This window comes from Solanum stenotomum, chromosome 5 (genome assembly GCF_019186545.1).
Source record: "Solanum stenotomum isolate F172 chromosome 5, ASM1918654v1, whole genome shotgun sequence".
Classification (NCBI taxonomy): domain Eukaryota; kingdom Viridiplantae; phylum Streptophyta; class Magnoliopsida; order Solanales; family Solanaceae; genus Solanum; species Solanum stenotomum.
Genome location: NC_064286.1, coordinates 13,616,769 through 13,643,648, shown reverse-complemented (window position 1 = coordinate 13,643,648; position 26,880 = coordinate 13,616,769). Strand labels below are relative to the sequence as shown.

Below are 26,880 nucleotides of genomic sequence, written 5' to 3'. Positions count from 1 at the left end.
GTATCAAAGCCACAAGTCAGAGAAAGGCATACAAAAATGTCTAAAGTATTAGGTAGACAGTTAGCACCAAACTAACGACTACTACTATTATTAGTATATATAATTATATATATCACAAGTGAAAACTTCAAACTAACTACTACTACTAGCTAGTATTATTTTTTTCTAGTAAGTTAAGTTGTTGCTTTTGGACTAAATGATACATGTACAACATCCCTCTATATAAATAGGGATAACAATATCCACCATTTCATAAACTTGTGTTTTTCCCTTTCCAAATTTCCCTTTATATAAGTTGGTTTAATTAATTAACTAGACGTTATATACAATGGCTTTTGCAGCAATTTTCCTATTTGTTCTTTTTGTTTCTCCGATAATGTGTTATGGCAAGGATCACATTGTTGGAGGCAGCGATGGGTGGAGTCAATCTGGAGATTATTCCACTTGGGCATCTGCTCAAACTTTCAGTGTTGGAGACAACCTTGGTAACTTAATTTGCCTATCTTTCTTTATTTTCCCTTCACAAGGAATTACAATAATTTTTCATATGTTCATTTAACTGATAGTTATTATCTCGAAAAGTTGGAAGCAAAAAGAAAGGTGATTTTATGAGATAATAATTATTATTAGATGAGTGACTGTATGAGAAATTTTGTTAAAGAATGGAAAAAAGTCTCATATTAGTGATTAATTAGATGAGTGATATCCTTATAGGTCTTGGACAATCCTCCTGCATTTCAACTAGATTTTGGTGTGTGAACCTAATTTTACAAAATCAACTAAATTTTTCTAGGTTCTAGGAGTAGATAATAATTAGATGGCTACATGTGGTGATTTCCCAATCGATTTGCGATGCATTATTGAAAATATTATGTATATGGTTGACTTGTTAGAGTTTTATGACTTCAATAAATCACATCTTATTCTAGGTTCAACCGACTAGATATAAAAACCATATACTATTATGTTTGTACAGTCAGTATACCTTTTATGTTATTTTTATTTATTATTGGAGATACATAAAATTATTTCATTTATTTTAATCAAGAATTATGTCTTTGCTTTTCACTAATTGCCATAAAAGTTTTAAATATTCTAAGTAAACTAACAAAGAAGCTCAGATGCGTAGTGGTAATTGGCAATGATACAGGTACATTGGTCACTCGAATACAATTCATCAAAAAAATTTAGTGTGTATAAACTTTTAAGCTTCCTTGCTTGCTAAAGCCTTGTCTGACATACTTGTTTCTCTTTATTTTGGAGAAATTGTAGAATGGGATTTTCATGATGCATGTGATTGATATAATACTAATAAGTAAATTAAAATAGTACTGGAAAAGAAACTTTATATGAATATGTTTTGGCAGTGTTTAACTATGGTGGAAGTCATGGAGTGAACGTAGTAAGTAAAGATGACTATGAGAATTGCAACACTGGAAATGCTCTCTTAACTTACACTGGTGGACAGAATAGCATACCCCTTTCAAGTTCAGGTGACATGTACTTTGTTTGTCCTACACTTAATCACTGTGACACTGGCATGAAATTGGCTATTAAAGTTGAAGGAAGTTACTCACCAGCAACTCCCTCTGCCACAAAGTCTATGCAACCTAATGCTGCATCTACCACATTTGGCAGTATGACCACAATGGTTTTTGAATTTGCACTTGTCTTTGTATATATGGGCTAGGAGAGAGGCAGTGCTATATATGAATCTATTTCATTTGTGTATATTTTCTCTGTTATTTGTTCATGAGGGGTAAAACTCCTATATTGTGTTGCCTAATTAATGAATTACGCATCTTAGTAATATTTCGAGAAACTGGCTTCTAATGTGTGAATGCATGAAACTTGAATTCCATTTATGTGACCATGGATTCAAAACTGGGACATGACCTTTATTCAAAGCAAAAGAAAGAAAATTTTACATGGGTGGTGGATTAGTCCATCTTCTCTTCATCTCTGACTTCGATCGAACCTCTTTCAGTTTGCCATCTGCTTCATAATCTCTTTCCATAACAAGGTTCACTCCTTCATCTGAATACCACCCAACTCCTATACATAGAGTCCCATCCTTGTTCACATCAACATAACTCGTAACGCCTCCTGGTAGCCAAAGAAGTGTTGCATCCTGCATGTCTAACAATTCTTCTTCTCCAAAGTACACTGGATTTTCTGGGAGGCTTCTCTTCTTCAGGTTTTCCGTGCATAGGTAAACATACGGCATTCCCTGAGTTGTTTCCGTTGTGTTGTCCTCACCGTAGATAGGTGTTGCACTCATCTCAAACACTTTCCAAGATCCAGTCAGCTCTGATGGTTGGACTCTTCGTCTTTGAGAAAAGGGCTTCACGTCCAGCTCCATATCACTATTATTCTCAAAAGAAATGATTAGAAGATTTAATACTTCCTCCATTTCATTTTATATGGTCATACTTGACTAAATATGAAGTTCAAAAGGGACTTTTAATACATACCAAAAGTACTTTTACAAATTATGGTCATGACATTTCTGTGAGAATAGAACTTCTTTTTTTAAAGAAGAGCCATTTTATATTGGTTATAACAGCATGTTCTTAAGGGTGATGTGAAAAGTTTAAAGATAAAAAGCTTCTAAATATGAAAAGGAGTCTTTCTTTTTTAAAGAGACTAAAAAGACAAGAACGTCATATAAAATGGAACACAGAGGGAGTAGTAGTCCTGTCATGCAGAACAGAATGCAAAATACAGGCTTTATAAGTATCCATTACATTAAAATATGTTTCAAACTGAAAGGATGTTGTTACATAATGAGGTGAGAGATAATTATTGGTCCAGTATCCTCCTTCAGTCCGGAAAAATCTCTACCTATTCTAACTCCACAAATGGTGGTCAGTAACCAAATGTTGCAGTGGAGTTGGGCGCTGAGAGGGATGTTTGGAGGAAGAAGGAGAAAGAGAGGGGGTTAGGATTTATTTTGTGAGGTGTCTTTCTTTTTTTCTTTATTGACATGTATTTATCTTATTGGTCTGATTTGCAACATATGAAGCAATTGATCTCACACGCCTGAACTTACTAACATATGTTGAGTGTGTTGCCCAATAGGCACATTTTTGGTGAGGTTGGAGTGTTCAATAGGCATATAAGGTGTTAGAATGAGGCTGGGAACAAACTTTGAGGGGCCACCTATATATTTGGCCAACTTACAACAATAGATTTTGGCCCACGCCAGACATTATATTGAAGGATTACAGAAGTGAACAAATTAACATTTCAGAATTACAACCTATAGCAATCAAATAAAAGATACCGATACCTTTGGTCAGCTAGATTAGCAGTACTAACCCACTGCTCTTCATACATAGCAACCCTCAATATTTGGATGTCTGAACCCCCATTACTAAACTCTATTGTGTGCACCATGCGGAGTCTCTTGTGACAACCTTTTACCAGACACTGTAAAGGAAAATAAGGGAAGAGAAATTAACTTTGCTTCCAAGGGATGTATAAACCAAACATTACACTAGGATAATGTTGTTAGTGGAAACTGATAAGATAGGAGATATTTTACATAGCAACGCTTAAGAAGGGAAACTGATAAGTAGGATTGCTTTTGACATCTCTCTCAAAGAAAAATTAAAACAGAACACTAGGTACAAAATGGTGCTAGTGTTGCTTCCAAGTGTCATTTTAAATTAAGGGAACAAACGAGCTCACTCAACTAGTGAAAAAAAAAGGTCATGATAAATAGCTGTTGTTTAAAGCACTGTTTAGGTCACTCACATTGACTTCAAGAACACAGATTGAATGCATCTCCCTCACCCCACCCCCAAACACCCGCAAGAAGAAGAGAGTGAGTTGAGATATTCCAAGAGTTAATTAAAATTAAAAGAGCACTAAAGGAAATGGGGACATTCATCAAATCCTAGAAGAAGCTAAAGAGGAGATTTGAAGTTGATAGACTATATGGAAATAAGAGCTAGTTATATTGTCGAGACTGATTGGAAGCAAGTAATTGGTTATTGAGTGCATATAGTGATAACAAAAGGTCCCGTCTTTGGAAAGCCACTACTAGGTGAAGAAGGAAGTCAACAAAGCTAACAGTTGGCTCTCATGCCTTTCAGCAAGTGTTCCCAAACAAAAAGTACCACAAGAACAACACACCCAGTGTAATTCCACAAGTAAAGCATGGGGAGGATAGAGTGTATGCAAACCTTACCCCTACATCGGGAGGTAGAGAGGTTGTTTTAGATAGACCCTCAGCTCAAGGAAAAGCAGAACAAAGCAGTCCAGTAAAACAAAATAAAGGAAATGCAAGAAGTCATGGCAAAATACTACATAAAGCATGATAAAGCAATTTGAAGAAAATGAACAATAACTACCACAAAATAATACGAAAATTGAAGTGCACAACACACATATAATAACATAAATCGAAGGACAAGAAACACAAGAGGAATTTAAAGACTAAAGCATAGGTTTTCAATAAAGATACTGAATGGAAAAAATAACAGAAGCATGTAATGCAAGAAAAAATAACCTTAAACACAAGCAACAATTATCCGAACAAATAATTGAAATAATTACCATTACATAAAGTAGATTAAGTAAAATCATGGTAATAAATATTTAACCATTCCAAAGTTCTGACTAGATGCAAAGAAGCATGTTTACGTTCCTTTTGATACAAAATTTCTAACTTCCTATTTGTTATCACCAAATATTCGTTCTTAACAATCAGCTTACAAGTTACAACTGGTATATCACTTTCAACAATGTTTATTGGTTTTACTCTCCTTAAGACAAAGAACATGGACAATGAGACACATGACATGAGGCCTCGTGTGCTCCAAAGCGCCACCTAAACAAGGTGAAACGCCTAAACTGGACTTCACCTAGATTCAAGTTTCAACAGTTAAACACATATTAAACGAGCCTTTAACAAGATTGTTTTATGTCATTTGTGCGCACAAAAAAAAAAACATCTCTCGAACCTAGGTCCTATTCCCAAAACCATGATACTACAAAACAACAAATACTTTTTTTTGGGGAAAAGATTAAAGTTTATTTACATGATGGGGTAAAAACTAGTATGCAAATTGCATATAGATCTATAAATTCTTTTAAAAAGAAGGCATTATTTGCTGTAAAGAGCATCCAGCCATCAATATTGATTGGACTCCCATATGTGCTCTGTAAGTGTGCATAAAACAAAGAAGTTCCACAAATTTTGACAAAAGAATTTTCAACTCATTTAAATGCTCCTCTATCTTTTAATTTCCATATGGTCCACATGACCTTCAAAGTTTCATTTTTCATGCCCTTCTTTTCCACCTCTTCTTTTTGAACTTCCATCCCAGTAACACATCTTTAATAGATCCTGGCACAAGCCATTCAGCTGTGAACATATTCCACAAATTCACTGTAGCCTCCATGCAAGCAGGCATAGATCAGCAAATGACTGACATCCTCATCTTCTTGTACATTAACTAATCTGAATAACACATCTCTAATAGATCCTGTCACTAACCCATTCAACTTGTACATTAACTAATCAGCAAACAATTCATGTTCTCACCTTCTTATGCATGAAGCATTGATAATGTAGCTTGTCCTTTTCTTCAAGTTCTCAATCATCAGAATGGCTCGCAATGTTGTTTTCCAAATAAAACTTTTCTTTGGTGCCCTAACTTATACCTATTTTGAGGAATGACAAAAATTCCTTTCTCCCATTTTGTCAGCCTACTATAGAAAGAAATTCACTATAAAACACACCATCTTTCAGCGTTTCCAATTTCTGGTATCCATGGGTTTGTATAACAATCTAATCAAACAATTGAACTCTCTTATCTTCCTGCAAATTCTTTTGATTCTGAGGTTCCATAGGATCCATCTTATCTGCACTCTACATTATTTCTGCTTCCAAAACATATTCTTGTTCATTGCCAGCTTTAAATGTAACATTCATGGCGAGCCTTCCACCGTTCCACAATACTATAGTATATGATATGGCTACGGGCTATGTTATCAGATTTTTCCTGTTGTTTGTCATCTACACATTCTACATGCACCCCAAATTTATCAATGATAACCCTCCTCTAGAGGGCGCGGCCATTTACATCAAACCTCCAGATCTATTCCCAAAGAGAGCTCCGTTGAAAAATCCTTAGTTCCATCCTCAAAAATCTCCACCTTCATCATAGATGTTATGGTTCAATTTGATTAAATGGTAATTTTTCACCCCTCCACTAGCATCCCATAAAAATTATATCAGCAATTTTTAATTGTGCAACAAGGGCATCTATAGAGGGTCCTCTTAATTAATGCAGCATACTTTCTTTTGATAAACATTGCTTTGCAATCTTGTTGACCTCTTATCAACATTTGCAATTATAGGTATCACATAGTCCTTTATGAGATATACAAAAGTTCAAAGTAACTTATCAAACTCATCCCATACTACTAAAAATCTTTGTCAGCCGCTCTGTGTAATCTACTACTTAACCAATTGGAATGATTTTACACATCTTCCTTTTTATGGGTAAAGCGTAACATTTTATACATAGAACCAACATAAAGAAGGTACTGGGAAAGAGTTATAACCAAAAACTACAAACATTACAAGTCATGTAATGAGCTAAAAAGTCAACAATGACCGAACTATCATCTACATCTGATGTAGTCATGTTGCACAAAAGCCTAAGCAAAAATATCCAATGGTTATTGATGTTAAGCATAGTATCCTCCCTATTCTCAAAAATTCGATTTTTCCATTCCTTTTACATGACCCACCAAATAGCAAGCAAGATGGTGTTCCAGAGAGAGCATAGGTGAATCCTTTCTCGATGCACCTGATCCAATTACCGGTAATCGAAAGGATAATATCAACTAGGAGGATGAACCGCGAAGAAGAAGATAGCTATATCAGGGAAATTCCAAGATAGAAGCTAAGAAGAACAGAGTAAAAGAGAGAAGAGAAGAATTATCATATATCATTCAATGATTTACAATTGTATTACATCTCTATTAATAGAACTGAATTGGAATCTAATCCTACAGCTAACAAAATAATTGCTTCTAACAAACTCTAATAACAGTGAACAGCAATAACTGTTTTGGTGACTAATGAACAGTTCTAACTACTTTTTAACATTTCTAATTATCTAAAGCATTGTATCAATACCCCAATGGAAACCACCCTTGTCCTCAAGGGTGAAATGCAGGAAATCTGTGTTGCAGCTCACATAGGAACTCCCAAGTAGCCTGAGAAGCATCCAAGCCAGACCATTGAACCAAGACTTGACACACAGCCTTATTACCCTTCTTGACCATCCTTCTCTCCAATACCGACTCAGGAATGGGACAATAAGGGCTTGAAAGATGTAATACGGGGGGATGATTAATGACTGTAGGAACCTCATAACACTTTTTCAGCTGGGAGACATGAAACACAGGATGAATAAGGACATCAGCAAGTAAAAGCAACATGTAAGCTACTGCACTAACTCTATAAAGGACCAAGTAAGGACCAAAATGTTCAAGCCCCACACCATGCAAAGCGAAGCCCGGTATTTAAGTGGAGAAGGGTAGAGGGGCGGGCCCATTATCCACCGAGTTTAGAAGTTTGTGATTAGTCCAAAGGGCGGGTCACAGACGGATTTCTCGGTGATTAAAAAAAAAAGAAAAAAAAAGTAAGGACCAAAATACTTTGCAGCAAGCTTGTTGAAAGGCCTAGAAGCCACTGAAATCTGCCTGTAAGGTTACAACTTCAAGTAAACCCAATCTCCCTCCATAAATTGCCTATCAGACCTGTGTTTGATAGCTTTATCCCTCATGCTTTGTTGTGCTCTAGTTAAATGGAGCTTGAGCAGTGCTATCACAGCCTCTCTAGCTACCAGAGATCTATCAACCATGTCATTAGAAGACTCACCAGCCAAGTAAGGCAAGTGTATTGGTGGTTTTTGACCATATAGAACTTCATAAGGTGTACATTTTAAGGTAGAGTGGTATGTAGTGTTGTACCACCATTCAGCAAGAGGTAGTTGAGTAGCCCAAGTGTGAGGACTATCAGAACAAAAACATCTCAAATATGTCTCCAAGGTTCTGTTAAGAACCTCTGTTTGACCATCAGTTTGGGGATGGTATGCTGTAGATTTATGTAGTAAGACCCCCTGCAATGTAAATAACTCTTGCCAAAAAGAACTCAAGAAAATGGGATCTATGTCACTTACTATAGAAGTTGGCACACCATGCAATCTGAAAACATTGTCCAGAAAACACTGAGCTACAGCTTCAGCAGTGTAAGGATGTGCAATAGCAATGCAGTGACCAGACTTACTGAATCTGTCCACCACTACTAAAATGACAGCTTTATCCTGGCGATGGAGGGCCTAAATGACATGCTCAGAACAGCCCAAACAAGAGGATGGATAAGAGGATTCAATGCTAATATGAATAACAGACAAGGTCTGGCCATCTCCCACTTACAGTATGCTGATGACACATTGATATTTTGTGATGCAGACAGCTCTCAACTAAAGTACTTGAGAGTAATTCTGATCCTTTTTGAAGCCATCTCAGGCCTACACATCAATTGGAGAAAGAGCTTCATCTTTCCTGTCAATGAGGTGCCTAGGATAAACATGCTTGCAAATATTCTAGGGGGGAAGATAGGGGATCTCCCCACAATATACCTTGGCATGCCTTTGGGTGACAAGAGCAGGTCAAAAGGTATCTGGCATGCCTTTAGTCGGGGCTCAAAGAGACTCGGACACCCGGTGCAAATCAAAAAAAAAAAAAAAAAAGGTATCTGGAACAACATTCTAGAAAAGTGTGAGAAGAAGCTGGTGAACTGGAAGAGTCAATATTTGTCCTTGGGAGGAAGAGTCACACTCATCAACAGTGTGCTAGATGCTCTACCCACATAAATGATGTCTGTTTTCCATATGCCTGCAAATGTGATTGATAGGATGGATGCAATTAGGAGGAATTTTTTGTGGCAAGGAAATTGTGATCCTAATAATCATAAATTCCATCTAGTGAAGTGGGACCAAGTCATTCTAAGCAAAAAGGAAGGAGGTTTGGGGATAAGGAATCTGAAAATCCAGAATCAAAGCTTACTTATGAAGTGGTTATGGAGATTTGCCTCACAAGAACAAGCTCTCTGGAAGGAAACAATAAAGGCTAGGTTTGGTATGGAGAATTTGTGGATCACCAATCTATCCACACAACCCTATGGATCTGGAGTATGGAGATCCATTAGAAATTTATGGATCAAATTTTTTAACAAATGCAAAATCAAGGTAGGGAATGGTGGAAGGACTTTGTTCTGGGAAGACAAATGGGTGGATCAGGTGACTCTGAGAAATAGGTTCCCTATTTTGTTCAACATGAGCCTTCAAAAAGAGGCTACAATCAGAGAAATGAGAGATAATCAAGGGTGGGATCTAAGGTTTAGAAGACATCTAAATGATTGGGAGGTCAATAAAATAGTTGAGCTACTCAACATTCTAGGGCAGTACAAAGATCTAAACACAAATGAGGACAATCTATTTTGGAATCCAGATGAGCAAGGCAGATTTTCAGTTGGCTCGGCTTATAGAAGCTCACAAAGACCTGGTACTCATATAGGTGGATGGCCTTGGAAGATGATTTGGAAAGTCAAGATACCACTCAAGATAGCATGCTTCACTTGGCTGTTAGCCAATCAGGCTGCACTCACTCAACACAACCTCATGAAAAGAGGCATGCAAATCTGTTCCAGGTGTTGGTTTTGTGAATGTGAGGTCGAGACAATAAATCATCTCTTTCTACATTGTAGAGAGGTTGCGAAGTTGTGGCAGATTTTCATCAACTTAAGGGGCATCAGTTGGACTATGCCAAGGAACATCAAAGAAGCTCTAGCTTGCTGGAACAGAGATGGGAATCAGTCAGGACACAGGGAGAGATGGAAGATTGTCCCTGCCTGCATTTGGTGGTCTATATGGATGGAGAGGAACCAGAGATGTTTTAAAAACAAGAGCTGCTCTATGCAGAATTTGAAGTTGAATTGCATGGTTCTTTTCTTTTTTTGGTGTAAACATGAATATCCTCAAGATGCAGAGGATATTCCTAGTATTTTAGAGTTCTTATGACCTCCATAGGAGTTCTTTTCTTTTAGCAACTTTTGGATGTAAGTATTACTAGAATACTCCTTATGTATTCTTTGTTTATAATACAAGTTACTTTTCTCAAAAAAAAAGACCTTCAATGGAATATAGACTGATATCAACCCATACACCATCAGGAACAGGTAATGGTTGAAGTAGTCTAGGGTAAGCTGCTGTATCATACGTATGCCTTTGACAAATATTACATTTCTGAATAAAATTCCTAATGTCAGCTGCTAATGACTTCCAGTAGAAGAGGGATTGTAACCTCTTAATAGTTGCATCCATACCTGCATGACCACCTTGTGGTGTTGAATACCACAACTGAATAATGGTTTGTCTTAACTGCAAATCAGACCCTACAACTAGCCTGCCTTTCCACCTTAGTTGAGAACCAATCCAGGTATAGAATTTATAAGGCTTTGCTTGTAACTTAAGAATAACAGCTTGCAACTCAGCATTAGATGTCCATGTTAGGCTAATTCTCTCCAAAAGTGTATCATTAGGAGTTAAGAGTGAAACAGCCAACAACTCAGCACTTTGATTTCTTGACAAGGCATCAGCAGCCTTATTGTCAGTCCCTTTCTTGAACTCAATAGTAAAATCGAAGGCCATCAATTTAGAAATACCAACAACCTGATAATCAGTATGAATACTTTGTTCCAGGAGGTGTTTTAGTGCCTTTTGATCAGTTCTCACAATGAAATGTCTTCCTAATAGGTAATGAGACCACTTAGTAACTGCAAATATGATGGCTAATAGCTCTCTATCATACACACACATAGCCTGATGTCTAGGTGCCAATGACTTACTGATATAGGCAATTGGATGCCCTTGCTACATCAAGACAGCACCAATTCCTGAACCACTTGCATCAGTCTCAATTATGAATGGTTTATCATAGTCTGGTAATACTAAGACAGGTGCAGTCACTAGTGCGTCTTTGAGAACATGAAAAGTTGTAGTAGCACCCTCATTCCATACAAACTTATCCTTCTTCAATAATTCAGTGAGAGGTTTAGCAATGGATCCAAAATTCAGAATGAACCTCCTATAATATCATGTTAAACCAAGAAACCCTCTCAGTTGTTTGATATTTGTAGGGACAGACCAAGCCTGTACTGCAGAAATCTTCTTAGGATCAGTAGGTACCCCTTTAGCACTGATGAAATGACCCAGGTACTCTACCTCAGGTACCCCAAAAGCACACTTAGAACCCTTGGCAAACAGCTGATGTTGCTTCATCAAATCAAATGCAGCTTGTAAATGGTTCACATGAGCTGACATATCCTTGCTGTACACCAATATATCATAAAAAAAACTAGTACTGACCTCCTAAGGAGTGGTTTAAATACAGCATTCATAAGACTCTGAAATGAAGAAGGTGCATTTGTAAGACCAAATGGCATAACCAGAAATTCATAATGTCCTTCATGAGTTTTAAAAGTTGTCTTATAGGTATCTGCTTCCTTCATCCTTAATTGGTGGTAACCAGCTCTAAGATCAATCTTAGAGAACACTGCAGCTCCTCCTAGTTCATCTAACAAATCCTCAATGATAGGAATAGGAAACTTGTCCTTTATTGTCAGTTTATTGAGATCTCTATAGTCTACACAAAGCCTCCAACTTCCATCTTTCTTCCCAACAAGGACTACAGGTGAAGCATAGGCACTAGAACTAGGTTGTATCACACCTTGATCTCGCATTTCTTGTACTAGCTTCTCAATAATATCTTTCTTCATTCCAGGATATCTATAAGGCCTTTTGCTAACAGGAGTAGCTGAGGCAATGAGTGGTATTTTGTGATCAAAGATGCCTCTATGAGGGGGCAATGTAGTAGGCATATCAAAGATGCATTTGTACTGTTCCATTAAAACAATTAAGGTAGGATGAATATCAGTACCTTGAGTTACTTGTATACTGTTGAATATAGTCTACACAAAGCCTCCAACTTCCATCTTTCTTCCCAACAAGGACTACAGGTGAAGCATAGGGACTAGAACTAGGTTGTATCACACCTTGATCTCGCATTTTTTGTACTAGCTTCTCAATAATATCTTTCTTCATTCCAGGATATCTATAAGGCCTTTTGCTAACAGGAGTACTGAGGCAATGAGTGGTATTTTGTGATCAAAGATGCCTCTATGAGGGGGCAATGTAGTAGGCATATCAAAGATGCATTTGAACTGTTCCATTAAAACAATTAAGGTAGGATGAATATCAGTACCTTGAGTTACTTGTATACTGTTGCATTGCCAAGCAGAGGTTGCATCTGTCACCAAGGTAAGCATGAAGACCTAAATTGATTCATCACTCTTTTTTGTTCAAGGATTTGGCCTTGGTGGTCTTGACTTGGCTACTGGCTCCCCTTAAAACATGTTTTCTTCCCAGGTGCACAAACTCAATAGTTCTATTTCTGAAGTCAAACAAAATCCTACCCAAAGTGTTTAACCACTGCACACCCAACACTATGTCAACATTCCCGAATGGTAGTAGTAGGAAATCAGAAGAAAAAGTTGTACCCTGCAATAACCACTTCAAATTCTTACACACTGCAACAGTTTGAACCTTCCTACCATCAGCCACACTTACTGATTGTTCATGTATAGGCAAAGCTTTACAACCTAACTTCCTTGCCATTGACTCATCAATGAAATTATGAGTACTACTTGTATCAATAAGCACCTGTAAGGGTTGTTTTTCATGGTATCCAGTTACTCTAATTGTTTGATAACCTGTACTTCCAATAAATGCTTGTAAGGAGATTGTCATGCACTCATCCACTTCTAACACTTCTTCCTCCATGATTACCTCCCCATCTTCCAGAACTACAACCAAATACAACTGTTTCTTGGATTTACAAACATGCCCAGGCATATACTTCTCATCACACAAGAAACACAGTCTTTTAGGAGTTTTCTCATCCATCTCAGCAGCAGTCAATAACCTTCTGCCAGTATTACCATATTACCATTACTGAATCTGTTAGCATTTGATTCATAAGGTTTCTTGACAGTTGTGCTGGAAAAAGTAGGTTTTTGTTTCTCGGTTATAAAAAAAAGTAGGTTTTTGTACACCCTGAAACCTAGATGGAGTAGGGAGAAGACCAGTCTGATTCCTGCTGGTTCTACTAATTCCCCAAGACTTAGCTTGAGAATCAAAAACCTCTTCCTGCAACTTAGCTAACTTGTAGGCTTGCATTAAGGTTTTGGGTGCTTGCATTATAATAGCTTTGTTGAGCTCAGGTTTTAACCCTCCCAGGAAACAGCTGATAGCATTTTCATTTGACAAATCAACTCCATTCAAAAACCTATCAAACTCAGCCTGACATGTTCTAACATCCTCAATTTGTTGTAGATTTTTAATAGCTTCCATGGAATCTTCAAATTCCTCCCCAAATCTTTCATTAACAGCCAACATATACTAAGACCAAGAAGGGTCTATAACTGAGTTCCTAGACTTCAAGTATGATCTATGCCAAGCAATAGCTTCACCATCCAAATGGATAGAAGCTACTCTCACCCTCTGATCATATGGAACTTCATCCATGGCAAAAAACTGATCCACCTTATATAACCATGCTCTCAAATCTGACCCAGAAAATCTAGGAAAATCAAGTTTAGAACATTGGGTAAGAAATTTACCATTAGAATTTTGGAAATCCCCAGTTGCATTGCAAAACCCTTGTGCTCTGTCTCCACCCACAAATGATTCTGCTCTATTCTGATCCATTTCCTCATCCTTCTGTTTCGCATTTTCTAAGGCTTGCTTGATCTCCATTAATTCCTTATCAGTTTGTACATTTCTATCATTCATATTCACCATACCTTCCATCAACTTCTGCAATTGTTCATGTATCTGAGACAATTTTCCCTCCATTTCCTCTGAAGATCTGTCTTGATTTTTGTCCCGAGCAACCATGATTTCTTAGCCGAGGAGGCGAGGACCAGTAGCTCTGATACCAATTGATCCAATTACCAGTAATCGAAAGGATAATATCAACTAGGAGGATGAAACTCGAAGAAGAAGATAGCTATATCAGGGAATTCCAAGATAGAAGCTAAGAAGAACAGAGTAAAAGAGAGAAGAGAAGAATTATCATATATCATTCAATGATTTACAATTATATTACATCTCTATTAATAGAACTGAATTGGAATCTAATACTACAGCTAACAAAATAACGGCTTCTAACAAACTCTAATAATAGTGAACAGTAATAACTGTTTTGGTGACTAATGAATAGTACTAACTACTTTTTAACATTTATAATTATCTAAAGCATTGTATCAGCACCACTTAAGGCCTGTGATGTTGAATAAAAGAGCCCATAGCTGAGCAGTGAACTTGTTGTGTAGAAACAAATGATTTTATCCTTTTCCTTCTCTTTGCAAAGGCAACATCTATAACACAACTGAAAACCCCTTCTCTGCAGGTTCTTTAGGGTAAGCTATGTTGCTCGGACTCTTCAAAAATGTTAATGGATGTGTCGGATTCGCTAAAAGTAGTGTATTTTTGGAGAATCCGAGACGGGTGCAGTACCATGTTCTTCATTTGCAACTAACCAAAAGAAGCATTTAACCTTGTGCGGTACCATGTTCTTCCAAAATGGCTAGACAGTGAATGGTCAAGCCACGAGTCATGCCAGAATTTAATTGTTGCCCCATTTGCTACTACCAGGTTTGAATTTGATAAGAACATTCCATATATGCTTCAAGATACCCAACCAAAGTGGAGAAAAAGTAGGTTTATGATCCAATAGTTCAACATGCCGAACTTAGAGACTGACTCCTCCGTAAAGCTTTCTCCTCACAGTTGAACCTCCCCAGCCATTTGCACAGAAGACTCTTGTTGTAGCTCTTCAAGTTTGGAATCCCCAAACCTCTATGTTTCTTGCTCTTAACAACAATGCTAAATTTGACTAAATTAAAAGCTCTCTCATCCTTGTTGCCATGCCATAAGAACTCTCTGTCTAGCTTGTCAATTCTTTTGATTATTGAGCCCGGAATTGGAAATAGGGCTATGGTGTATCCAAATAATGAGTCCAGAATATGGATGATGAGAATAAGTCAATCACCTCAAGAGAGATGCTTCCTTTCAAGATGGAGAGTTTCTTTTCACCTCTCAAGTACATCCCCAAGAAACAACCCTAAATATTTAGTAGGCAGATAGTCAATATTGCATACAAAAATGTCAGACAAAAGATCCATATTATGGACCATATCCACGGGATGAAGAGAACTTTTGGAGTACTTGATGTGGAGCCTAGACACAATTTCAAAGGATAGGAGGATAGCCCTTAGGAAAAGTATTTTTCAGATCACAGCATTATAGGGAATCAGAATGTTGTCCACGTATAGAATATGAGAGATTTCCGGGTTAGTAGGGGTCCAAATGGAGGCCGAAAAATCTTGAATCCAGCTTTGTTTCTTTGCCTTATAGCCTTACCTAACATTCTATTAATGCCCTCCATAATAAAGTGCTGCGTATTGGTACAACACTTCCTTTCATACTGTTATTCAGACCACTCCTTATGAAGCCTTTTATGGTAGACCTCCACCATTACATTTGCCTTACTTGCAGGGTGAGTCTGCTTCATCTGACGTGGACAACACATTGATTCAAAGGGAACTGAAACTACAGCTACTCAAGCATCACCTCCCCAGGAGGATGAAACAGCAAGCTGATCTGCACAGGAGTGACAGGAGCTTTGCAGTGGTGATTGGGTCTACCTTAAGGTTCAACCCTACAAACAATCTACACTCTCTTCTAGTCCCTACCACAAGCTAGCTGCCAGGTACTATGGCCCTTTCCAGATTATAGAAGGGTTGAAACTGTGGCTTATACATTGTTATTCCCTCCAACTGTGAAGATCCACCCTACCATACATGTGTCTCTTTTGAAAAAGTGTTATGAGATTCCTGATCAGATTGTTTTGTCCACCGTCAACTAATATCGCCAGTCCCTCTTGTCCCAAGCCTGAATCTATTCTGCAGAGAAGGACGATGAAGAAATGAATTAAGGCAGTTGCCCAGGTTCTAGTTAAATGGACTGGCTTGACTGCTGATCATGCCACTTGGGAGTTCCTTAATGTTCTCAGGACCAGATTTCCTGATTTTGATCCTTGTGGGCAAGGATCCTTTGCATATGTGAGTATTGATACAAGTATTTCAGATAGTTAGTTAGTTAGTCCACATCAGCACAGTTAGTTGGGAAAAGCAGTTAGTTGCTAGCAGGAATGGGGGTCATAACTCATAACAGACTAGTGGAAACTTTCAAGTATAGAGCATTGTATTCCTATTCCTTACATTCAGTAATGAAATCAATTACAATGCTGTTCTATATCTTCTTTTTCTTCCATTTCTCATCTGACATTCAATTACCTAGTTATTCTACTTAAGTTCCTCTGTAGAATTCCTGGTTAGCTTAGAATTCTCAAGTTTCCAGTTAAGCTCCTGCAATTCTCTTATCACTTGTTCTCCAGTCATTTATAGGCCCCAACACTTCCTCTTCCTCGGATGATCTTAGAAGAGCATTATTGTCCTCTTCTAACAGAACTAAAAGATTGGTATCAGACAAAGACGGTCTATGTCTCTCCGAATAAAAGTAAAGAGAGGTATAAAGAGCCATAACTTCGTGGAGATTGGTATTCTCATCTTCCACCAATACTCATTGATTTTCAATTTACCAATATGATTGTATCTGCGATGTCTTCCAGTTATTTGCATTCCTAGCAATGTCTTTTGCATCCAAAAATCTCCTTTTACCTAGCAATGTCTTCCAGTTATTTGCATTCCTAGCAATGTCTTCCAGTTCCATTTGGTGTCCTTCTTTTTGCATTAATTCTTCCTCGGTTAAAGTCTCTTGACTCGGATTCTTCGTCAAGATGATAGATGTCATATAGAATGCTTGACTTTCTGATTTCAAGATGCTCAAAGGTATTGATATTCCAGTCTTTGAGCTTTCCTTTTAGTAGCATCAGTTTGGTAGCAAAAAACAAAATCAGGGCTAGCGTGGGCTTAAAAAGAAGCCCACCACTCCTTTATAGGATCCACAAAACCCTCCACCTCCAACTACATATGTTCAAACTTAAAATAAGAATGTGTTAGAACATACTCATGGAAGGGTAGACTGTTCAATAAAGCTGAAATGATCATCCACGCCGGAGAGAAGAGAAATCTATCAATAAAAATAATATGGGTGGAATTAGCAACTCTTGACCATGTAAATTCCCCGATAGACAGTGGAAGATCGACAAGATTTAATTCCAATTCCTCGATGAAATTCGAGAAACCAGTCATACTAAAGGAAATGTTGCTGTTGTGACGTCTTTCGCCAGAGAATCTGGTGACATTAAAGTCACCACACATCACCCATGGACTCACAGATAGGCCCCGGACAGCCCTAAGCTCAAGCCAGATATAATTTATTTTCATTTTGTTATGTGGAGCGTTTACTGCAGAGAGGGTAAAGAAAAATTGTTCAAATAATTTACAAATAAAAGGTGATGGAGTGTGAACCTCTCGACAGCAATTGAGCATATTAGATTATTTCATCCCACAAATAATAATAATGCCCCCTTTTGTACCAAAATATCAACCCATTTGCCGGCATTCCTATGACTCCATTATTCGACCTTAGTTTCTTGTAAACAATAAAAAATAGCCCCTCATTTTTTTTTTAACAGCAACTTGAAAAGGCTTCTCTTGTTCTGACAGTTTTATCCGCCGACATTCCAAGAAACTAACTTTAGCTTCATTTGTGTGAAATAGCAGGAACCTTCCTTGTTTTACCTCTACTAACACTATCATCCAAATTCGTGTGTAATATCGGATTTTTCACCTTCCATAACCCTTTCAGCTTACTAGCAGAAGATGAAGATACATGAAATTGTTGGGGACCCAGATGAAAGACTTGTATGCACTGGAAGGTGCTGGATAATCCAATAAAAAGATTCCATCATCTGCCCTCCATGGAAAGGCTAAAATTACTTCTTTTGAAATGATTTTATACATCTTCAACTTTATCTTTGTCCCTATACTGCTTGAAACCATAAAGTTCTCACAGAAAATAGTGTTGATCTCGACATCACATAATACAAGTGTATAATCTGTGTTGGTGTTTTTTTTTAAAATGGGGCAGCACAAAAGGATTGAAAATGGCATTCAGTAGCTTTCAATTGATTTCAATAATTTTATGAAGCATTGAGGAGCTTTAAATAGCTAACATAAAACACAAAATCAAATTTAAAACAACCTAAAATATCTCAACAATTCAAACAACCTAACTAAAATTCTAAATTTAAATTCATATTAAACTAAACAACGTATTTTACTAAAAGTTACTACAATAACTAAAAGCAAACTTCAACACACCTCTTTTGCTTTAGTTACAGCAATTGAAAAAATGCCCCTCCTCAATTTTTGCTTTGGTAGTTGATGCTGGATTCTTTTCATTATTTTTAACTTGCAAAATTTCTTCTTTTTTCTTTTTCTTCTTTTGATTTTGTGCATTCAAAAACACATTCCATGACATTGTCTTGTGTAGAAGTTTTTTTGGAAGTGCTTAATCTAAACTTTTGTAGGATTTGCAAAGATTTTTCATCCTTCACAACATCACATATCACATAGGTTTCAAAATCTGGTTTTATTCTCACAAACCAAATTTGATAGTTTTCGCCTGTGAAATTTTTTGGTGCATTCAAAGAGAGACTGCTACTTGCCATTATTTTGTGGTTAAAAATTGTCTTAGAAAAGCCTGTGCGTTGAATAAAGCACGGGTTGAAAATAGTAGCCCTGACGGGTTAAAATGGGTAGCCCTAACGGGATAAAAGGTAGCCCTTAGGGGTTAAAAGAGTAGCCCTTACGGGTTAAAAATGGTATGGTAGTTCTTTGAAAGAATTCACAGAGATCAATGAAGCAATTGATACCACTGTAGGTGTTTTTTTTTTAAAATGGGGCAGTACAAAAGGATTGAAAATGTCTCTCAATGGATTGAAATGGCTTTCAGTACCTTTCAATTGATGTCAATAATTTTATGAAGCATTGAGGAGCTTTAAATAGCGAACATAAAACACATAATCAAATTTAAAACAACCTAAAATATCTCAACAATCCAAACAACCTAACTAAAATTCTAAATGCAAATTCATATTAAACTAAACAACTTATTTTACTAAAAGTTACTGCAATAACTAAAAGCAAACTTCAAGAATCTGCAAATAGCAAAATATACACCTACTGCATTACCCTGCTAGTTGTGAATTCCTTAAAATAACACACTGTTTTTACTCAATTCATTATCTTGCTGAGTGCCTCCATGACAAGTTTGAATGGGATAAAGGATCCCTTTTACCATGATACCTTGAACTTCCAAGGAAACCTATGGCACTTCCATTGACCAAGACATAGGATTTGTCCACAGACATGCAAATGAATCTGTGTCTCACCCTCTCTCAGAACTATATTTGTTCATCACAAAATCAAAAAGAAAATCTCAGTTGGTCTGGCATATACCTTTTCCAATTTAATTTTCACTATAATCCTGTCTCCTCATTTTTCTTCTTGGAGACCACAAACTCATTTGCAACCACAGTTGCATCTAATATCTGTACTCCTTGGGTAGATACAGTTTGGGACACCAACAACATACCATCTAGGACTTCTTAAGTCAAAACCACTTACCCAAAATTCTTGTCAATGCTTCTTAGTAGACTTATTTCTTATATGGTTGTTTCATAGGCGAATGCATTTTGGGATGTCAGCAACATGCCATCTAGGACTTTCTTAAGTCTAAAAGAAATCAGTCTCCGAAATTTTTGTAGATGCTTCTTAGTAGACTTATATGTCAAAGATCCTTAATATCTAATTTACCATCTCTTTCTGGAATCAAGGTTATAAATGATTCATTGAGGCACTTGTCGAACTTTTCTATAGAATGGAAGTGACATACTACACAATGCCTCCAAAAGTAGTGAAATATTCCAGAAACCTTCACTTAGGTTGATAATGATGATGCCAGATTTCTGGTCGGAAACCTCCAAAAAATTATTCCTTAGGATTGATAATGATGCAGCTAAGGGGATTCTTTCACTCATCTCACATAGCATTAACTAAATGCTTTATCAAGAAAAAGTTGTATTTTTTAAGCAACCAATTGTAATTACAAATCCTGACAAGAGACATTTGTACTTCTAATATAAATTGTAAATATCAGCTCATCAATATAGCATGTCACTAACCTTTTTCCTTTTGATAAGGATGTTACTAACCCAACCATATTTTGGTAATGCTCTTTGCATTAGTAAAAAGTTATGTTGCTTAGACTCTTCAAAAATGTCAACGGGTGCATGTCGGATGATTCTCCAAAAGTAGCGTATTTTTGGAGAATCCGACACAGGTGTGTTATTGAAAGTGAAGAGTTCATGCAACTTAGGTAAAAAGTATTCTGATTTCTTTTCTTTTCCTACCAGTTATGTCTAAAAGGTTCCCCATACAAGGAGTGAAAGGGAAAAAGTAATATCTTGAATTTTATGTTGAATTGCTAGGTGTATGTACATGTATCAATCAAGTGAATTTTGTTAGCAGATGTACTCCAATTCCTTTTCTTTTTCTACCAATTACCACAGCAAAAAAAAAAGCATAAACTAAATTTAACCAAGATAACATGTGAAACTTACTTGCTCAAACTTAAAAGTTGGTGAGAGATAATAGTTAGAGTCATCAGATTCACCAACTGGGATATCAACTGGGCCTCTTGAGTAAGATCCATCCTGCAAATAGATAGGACCTTTTACTAAAACTCTGTAGTAATCTGTTGAATCAGCAACATGAGGCCACTGTGCAAGAAGTTTGGTCCATCCATGGATGGAACTTAACATACAGAAGGAGGATACAAGACTGGGAGGTGGATAGACTAGCTAAATTTTATGGCACCTTGGACCATTTTGGAGGATTGAAAGAGGGAGAAGACACTCTTAGGTGGATTCATCACAGCAAAGGTATCTTCACAGTTAGCTCTGCCTACAAGAACCTGAATCAAATGGGGACTCAACTCAGATTTTTGCCTTGGAAGCTTATCTGGAAAGTCAAAATTCCATATAAGGTGACAGTCTTTACTCGGTTGGTAGTTAAAGAGGCGGTACTAACACAGGAGAATCTAATGAAGAGGGGAATACATGTGTCCTAGATGTTTTTTTTGTGAGCAACAGGCAAAGACAATCAACCATCTGTTTCTTCATTGCAAGGTGGTTAGACAACTATGGCACTTATTTACCAGCTTCAGGGGCACCAACTGGACCATGCCACAAAGGACAAGTCAGGCTATAGAAAGCTGGAACAATGAAGGCAGTGGCAGTACAGACCAAAGCAGATGGAGGATTGTCCCAGCAGTGATTTGGTGGACCATATGGAAGGAGAGAAATATGAGATGCTTTGAGAGTAGTAGTAGTCCTTTACACAGGATTAAAATGAACTGCATAATCACTTTTTGCTATTGGTGTAGTTCGGAGTATGTAGATGATCCTATAGCGGTTAGAAATATCTAGTTTAGTTTTGTTTTAAGTACACGCAATTGTATGTAGCTCCATGATGTAAATTTGGGATCCCAGCCTTTAGTGCTAAATATTAATACACAAAACTGTTACCTTTGTCAAAAAAAATGAACTAGTATGGAGTTGACCAAAAGCACTAGGAACCATAATCACCATTAATGGCATCACAAAATTAACACAATAGAGAACCAATGTCATAAACACCAAGTTAGCTTTACCTCAAAGAAAACAAGACCAGGTTCCATTCCCATAATGTCTTCCTCCATAATATCAGTCTTTCCAAAGTCAAAAGATTCAAACTTTGGCAAATTTCTTGATTTTCTATCAGGGGCGTCATGTATATCGAAGGACGATGCTGCATCTGTGCTTCTGTTGTTACCCCCATTCGATTCTGAAACTTCCCCGTGTGGATTCACTGTTACCCAATTTACTTTCCTTCGAATTAGAGATCTTTGACTGACAGAAGGAGATGGCTCTATATCAATACGAGAGAGAGTATAGCAGTCAAAGAGGTGTTCATTCTTGTTGCCAATCTCAATAGGTTCCATCTCTGCCGTGATGGGAGAAAAAACAGCTCCAACTCCCTTCCATATCCCACTGACACTACTAATAAATGTATTCCATGAAGGTAAGATAACAGGTTCCTGAAACGAAAGCATACATCTATGAATTTGGGAAGAGAGAAAAAACCAAAGAAAACCTAAAAGTTGAACAGACATAATTTTGATTATACTCTCATGAATAATGCATCAACATAAAAGTCAGTTTGGGCTAACTGGAAGTAGCTGTGAAGTATCTACGCCAGGCAAAATGATAACTCCTCTATAATATGTTTGAAATCACCATGTTCACTTTGTCATCTCAAGCTATGCTCTACCTGTCTAAAATTCATCACACTTCCTAAATTTCTGACATTCCTAGAACCTACCCATCATTGACTTGAAAGGCATTAATAGCAGGTGTCTTGAAAATAAACACTGTAGCTGTACTTCAATATAAGAATTTATGAACTAACTTTGTACTTTCAACACAATTCTGAAAAAGCTAACAACAGTATGATTTCAAAGAAAACTTCATCACATTAATGTTCACAATCAGCTGATTGGACCCCACTACAAGTAGATCTTAAAGGTATAATCAACTTCCTCAAAGACCTTGCCCCTCTAATAGTCGAAACCACAAATCACCCTGGTAAGCTAGCAAACTACTTTCAATAGCGGAACGTTCCATGACTTGCCATGTGTTTTTCTGTTATATCTAATTGGATATAAGACAGACAACTTGCGCATATGTCAGCTCGCACATGCAGTCATTCCAGCTGCTGACAGAAACGCCAAGTCATCCCCAATTTCACAGCTCACATGAACGTCTTATCATGTGGCAAATGGGCCAATGTCCATACGACATGCTCCAACATGTACAGACACCTTTGGTTGCTAAATGCTGGAAGCATGCTCATACTTGAGTCAAAATAAAGTTATAAACATAAGAGTTTGTCCCAAATTCCGTAAACAAATGAAGTAGACTGCATGACAGGAGAAGACCACAGCACAAAATTACATTGGGATAACAAAATAAAAGTAAGTGGAGGCCATATAAGGTTTACTAGGGATATATATATTTGCGAGTTGCATTCATGAATTCACTCCCATTAGAAAGCAATCAGCTACACCTCAAAACCCCAAATTGAAAGAATTCAGCTCTATACAAGTCAATTTATCACTTGCATTACAAATTATACACAAAATTTACCTGAGTCTGTAAAACGGTTTCGACTTCCATTAACATAGCACTAGAGATCATAATTCTATCACCTTTGCTTTTCCTAGTAACATTTCTCATCCTCTTTCCACCTCTTTTTCTCCTCCCTCTCCTCGGCTTATCTCTTTCCTTCTCCGTCTTTGCCATTTCGTTGTCAATGCTCCACACATTTTCCTTCCCCTTCCCATTCACTTTCACCCTCTCCCTACTGTCGAACTTTCTACTTCCAGTGTCCCTGCAGGAAACGCAATAATTGGGTTTATGTATTGAAGGTGAAGTGTAATGGTAACTGCTACCTCTCAGGAATTGGAAATGTTGTTGGAGCTTAAAGGATTTGCAAGCGTCTAGAGATGGAGATTGCATGCTTGTGTACATCTTGGTTATGAAAATTGTTAGGGTTCAGCTATTATTTCTTAACAAATTAACACAAGGAAACTGATGATGGGAGAGTACCACTACAGTAACCATTTGGGGATTTAAATTTTGGGAGGATGACCTGACACAGTGACACGTAGCACTCCATTAATTAATTGACGCAAAATCCTCTCTATCCCTAAAACTTGAAAAAATTTATTATGGATGAGGGGAATATTTTATTGATTTAGATTCTGACTGACCCACATTATATTGCCTGTTCTTTTTTGTTTATTTCTCTTTCCTACTCTTCTCTTTCCTCTCTTTTCTCATTTTATGTTTTTTCTAATGGCCCATTTGGCCATGCAATATGATATTATGATATGAAATTATGATATGATATCATGATATGGAATCATAAGATAAAATTGAAGTTTTGTTTGGATATGCGATATGAAATTTTTGTATTGTATATTTTTTCATAAACATAAAAATCTCATAAGTTGTAAAACTATTAAAATAGCCCCAATTGTTTATTCAATCTTATCAAATAAACAAAAATTTATAAAATCGCATAATAAATTATTACAAAACTATTTGTTCTCTACTTAAGTAATTGTTTCATCTAACTTTAATTTAATAAAAAAAAATTGAACATAAATTGTAGTGTATTAGTCTTTAATATAATCTTTCCACATAGTACGGACAATTTCCTCAAGTTGAAGTTAAATTATTACAAAGCTATTTGTGAGTTAAAGTGACTATATGTTGGTGAGAATAATAAATTTTATGTCGGTGAGAATAATAAATTGTAAAAAGTAATGATGTGATTATAAATTTTATTTACATATGAAATAAATGGTTAGTAGATATAAATGTGAGGTTGTTTTAACAAAATATAAACTCGTGGATCAATTTTTATATTAAAATATCTCAAATCGTGATATGGAATTCTCATATAATTCCATATCATGGTTTTTAGAGAATATGGAATCACATCTCATGAGATGGAATCAACGTAAAATTGCATGTCCAAACGCCGATTCCATCTCACGATACCATATCGTGATATGGTATCGCATGGCCAAACGTTTGGCCATGCGATATGGTATCATGATATGGAATCATGAGATGAAATTGAAGGTTTGTTTGGACATGCGATATGAAATTTTTGTGTTGTATATTTTCTCATAAACATAAAAATCTCATAAGTTGTAAAACTATTAAAATAGCCCCAATTGTTTATTCAATCTTATTAAATAAACAAAAATTATAAAATCGCATAATAAATTATTACAAAGTTATTTGTTCTTCAGTTAAATAATTGTTTCATCTAACTTTAATTTAATTAAAAAAATTGAACATAAATTGTACTTGATATGCTCATATCTCTCAACTACTCTTACAAATAACCTATAAAGTAGAAAAAAAATATACATTAGTGAGTAAATATTAACTTAGAAGTTAAATGCACTAAGATAAAAATTAACAAACATCACTAACTTCTAACTATTTACAAGAAAAATCAATAGTTAAATATTATTGAATAACGAAATTTTAAAAAGTTACCACAAGTTTGAGTCAAAAACACTTCTAATAAAATTTAATCAAAAAAATTATAACTAGTCCACTTGACTAAATATTAATAACTAATTGATCAAATTTTCCCAAGTCCTCAATCAATTGGACTTGATATCCTTCAGTCATGTGAACGACATTTTGCAAATACTAAGATTAAGAAAGAGCGGCACCGCCAATGAAAATTGTCTTTTATCAATATTATGCTTAGTCATAAGATTAAGATGTTTTTTTTATTATGAAAAATCAAAAAAGTATTACTCCCTTCGTTCTCATTTATATTCACCAAATGAATTTCTACTTTATCATTTATATTCACCAAATTTAAAGTGATAATAAATTTTATATTGGTGAGAATAATAAATTTTAAAAAGTAATGATGTGATTATAAATTTTATTTACATATGAAACAAATGGTTAGTAGATATAAATGTGGGGTTGTTTTAACAAAATATAAACTCATGGATCACTTATTGTATTAAAATGTCTCAAATCATGATATGGAATCACATGGTGATTCCATATCATGGTTTTTGGAGAATATGGTATCACCTCTCATGATATGGAATCAGCGTAAAATGGCATGTCCAAACGCTGATTTCATCTCACGACACCATAGCGTGATATGGTATCACATGGCCAAACGCCTACTAAATCTTTTTTAAACCAACATAATTACTCCCTTAGTTTGTACATATGAAAATAATTTATTTTTTAAAATTTATTATTTTTATCTAAATAATTAAAGGTTAAGAGTATAAAAAAGTTAAAGTTAATTCTTTGAATTGTTACTTATGTCATGAAAATTGACCACTAAAATTACTATTTTTTCTCTCATTTTTCATTTATCATACTTTAAAAAAATTATCTTCATATTTTTTTAACTTCTACTTTTAGGACTCATTCAAACATAAGAGTTATTTCTTTAAAAAATGATAATTTTTCACTTAATTTAAAAATTGATGTTTGATAATGAAAATTTGTATGCAACTTTTTCAACTCGAACATATTTTTCAAATCTAGAAAACATGTTAGTATAATATGATTTTTCAATTCACTTTTCATTTTTAAAATTGTATTTAAGTACATTCAAACATGAATATCATTTCGAATATTTTGTTTTGCAAAAATAAAACATGACTCTATGTTCAACTATAATTCCGTTTATTTTAAATATAGTAAAAAAATATATGTTTGAATTCTAGAGCCAAATGCCAAATCTTTCTATATATAAAAGGAGAAGAAAAAATGACACATGTCAACACCATAAATTTTTAGTATTTTAAATAATTAATAATCAATAATAATTAAATAAATAAATATAGACATATGTCAATAATTAGAATTAGAATGACATGTCAGCACCACAAAAAATAGGATTTTTAAATAATTAAAATTATTAATTACATGTAATAGGATTAAATAATAAAATCCAACTTTTTGTAATTATCTTAAATTCAAAATTAAAATATTAAATTTATTTATTAAAAGATTACTTAAAATTAACGTGAT

The 26,880-nt window shown here is 35.8% G+C and overlaps 2 protein-coding genes across 2 annotated transcripts; one reads left to right on the top strand and one right to left on the bottom strand.

Moving 5' to 3' along the window:
* Positions 1–306: 306 nt before the first annotated feature.
* Positions 307–1,815, top strand: LOC125865221 (mavicyanin-like). The gene is made up of 2 exons (XM_049545428.1): positions 307–485; positions 1,368–1,815. The coding sequence occupies exons 1-2, from the start codon at positions 329–331 to the stop codon at positions 1,688–1,690; spliced, it is 480 nt and encodes a 159-aa protein (XP_049401385.1). The 5' UTR covers positions 307–328; the 3' UTR covers positions 1,691–1,815.
* A 12-nt stretch (positions 1,816–1,827) lies between these two features.
* On the bottom strand, positions 1,828–23,887 carry LOC125865220 (uncharacterized). The gene is made up of 5 exons (XM_049545427.1): positions 23,428–23,887; positions 21,894–22,319; positions 20,803–20,895; positions 3,293–3,432; positions 1,828–2,366 (listed from the first exon to the last, which is right to left on the bottom strand). Exons 1-5 carry the CDS (start codon positions 23,809–23,811, stop codon positions 1,925–1,927), a joined length of 1,485 nt encoding a protein of 494 aa, XP_049401384.1. The 5' UTR covers positions 23,812–23,887; the 3' UTR covers positions 1,828–1,924.
* Between the last annotated feature and the right edge of the window lie 2,993 nt (positions 23,888–26,880).

Excerpts from the sequence above, each read along its gene's own strand:
- LOC125865221 (XM_049545428.1), top strand. The coding sequence starts at position 329 with ATGGCTTTTGCAGCAATTTTCCTATTTGTTCTTTTTGTTTCTCCGATA. Across the intron at positions 486-1,367 it reads CAGTGTTGGAGACAACCTTG|TGTTTAACTATGGTGGAAGT; the intron begins GTAACTTAATTT and ends ATGTTTTGGCAG.
- LOC125865220 (XM_049545427.1), bottom strand. The coding sequence starts at position 23,811 with ATGTACACAAGCATGCAATCTCCATCTCTAGACGCTTGCAAATCCTTT. Across the intron at positions 22,320-23,427 it reads AAACCGTTTTACAGACTCAG|GAACCTGTTATCTTACCTTC; the intron begins GTAAATTTTGTG and ends CTTTCGTTTCAG. Across the intron at positions 2,367-3,292 it reads GCTAATCTAGCTGACCAAAG|TGATATGGAGCTGGACGTGA; the intron begins GTATCGGTATCT and ends TGAGAATAATAG.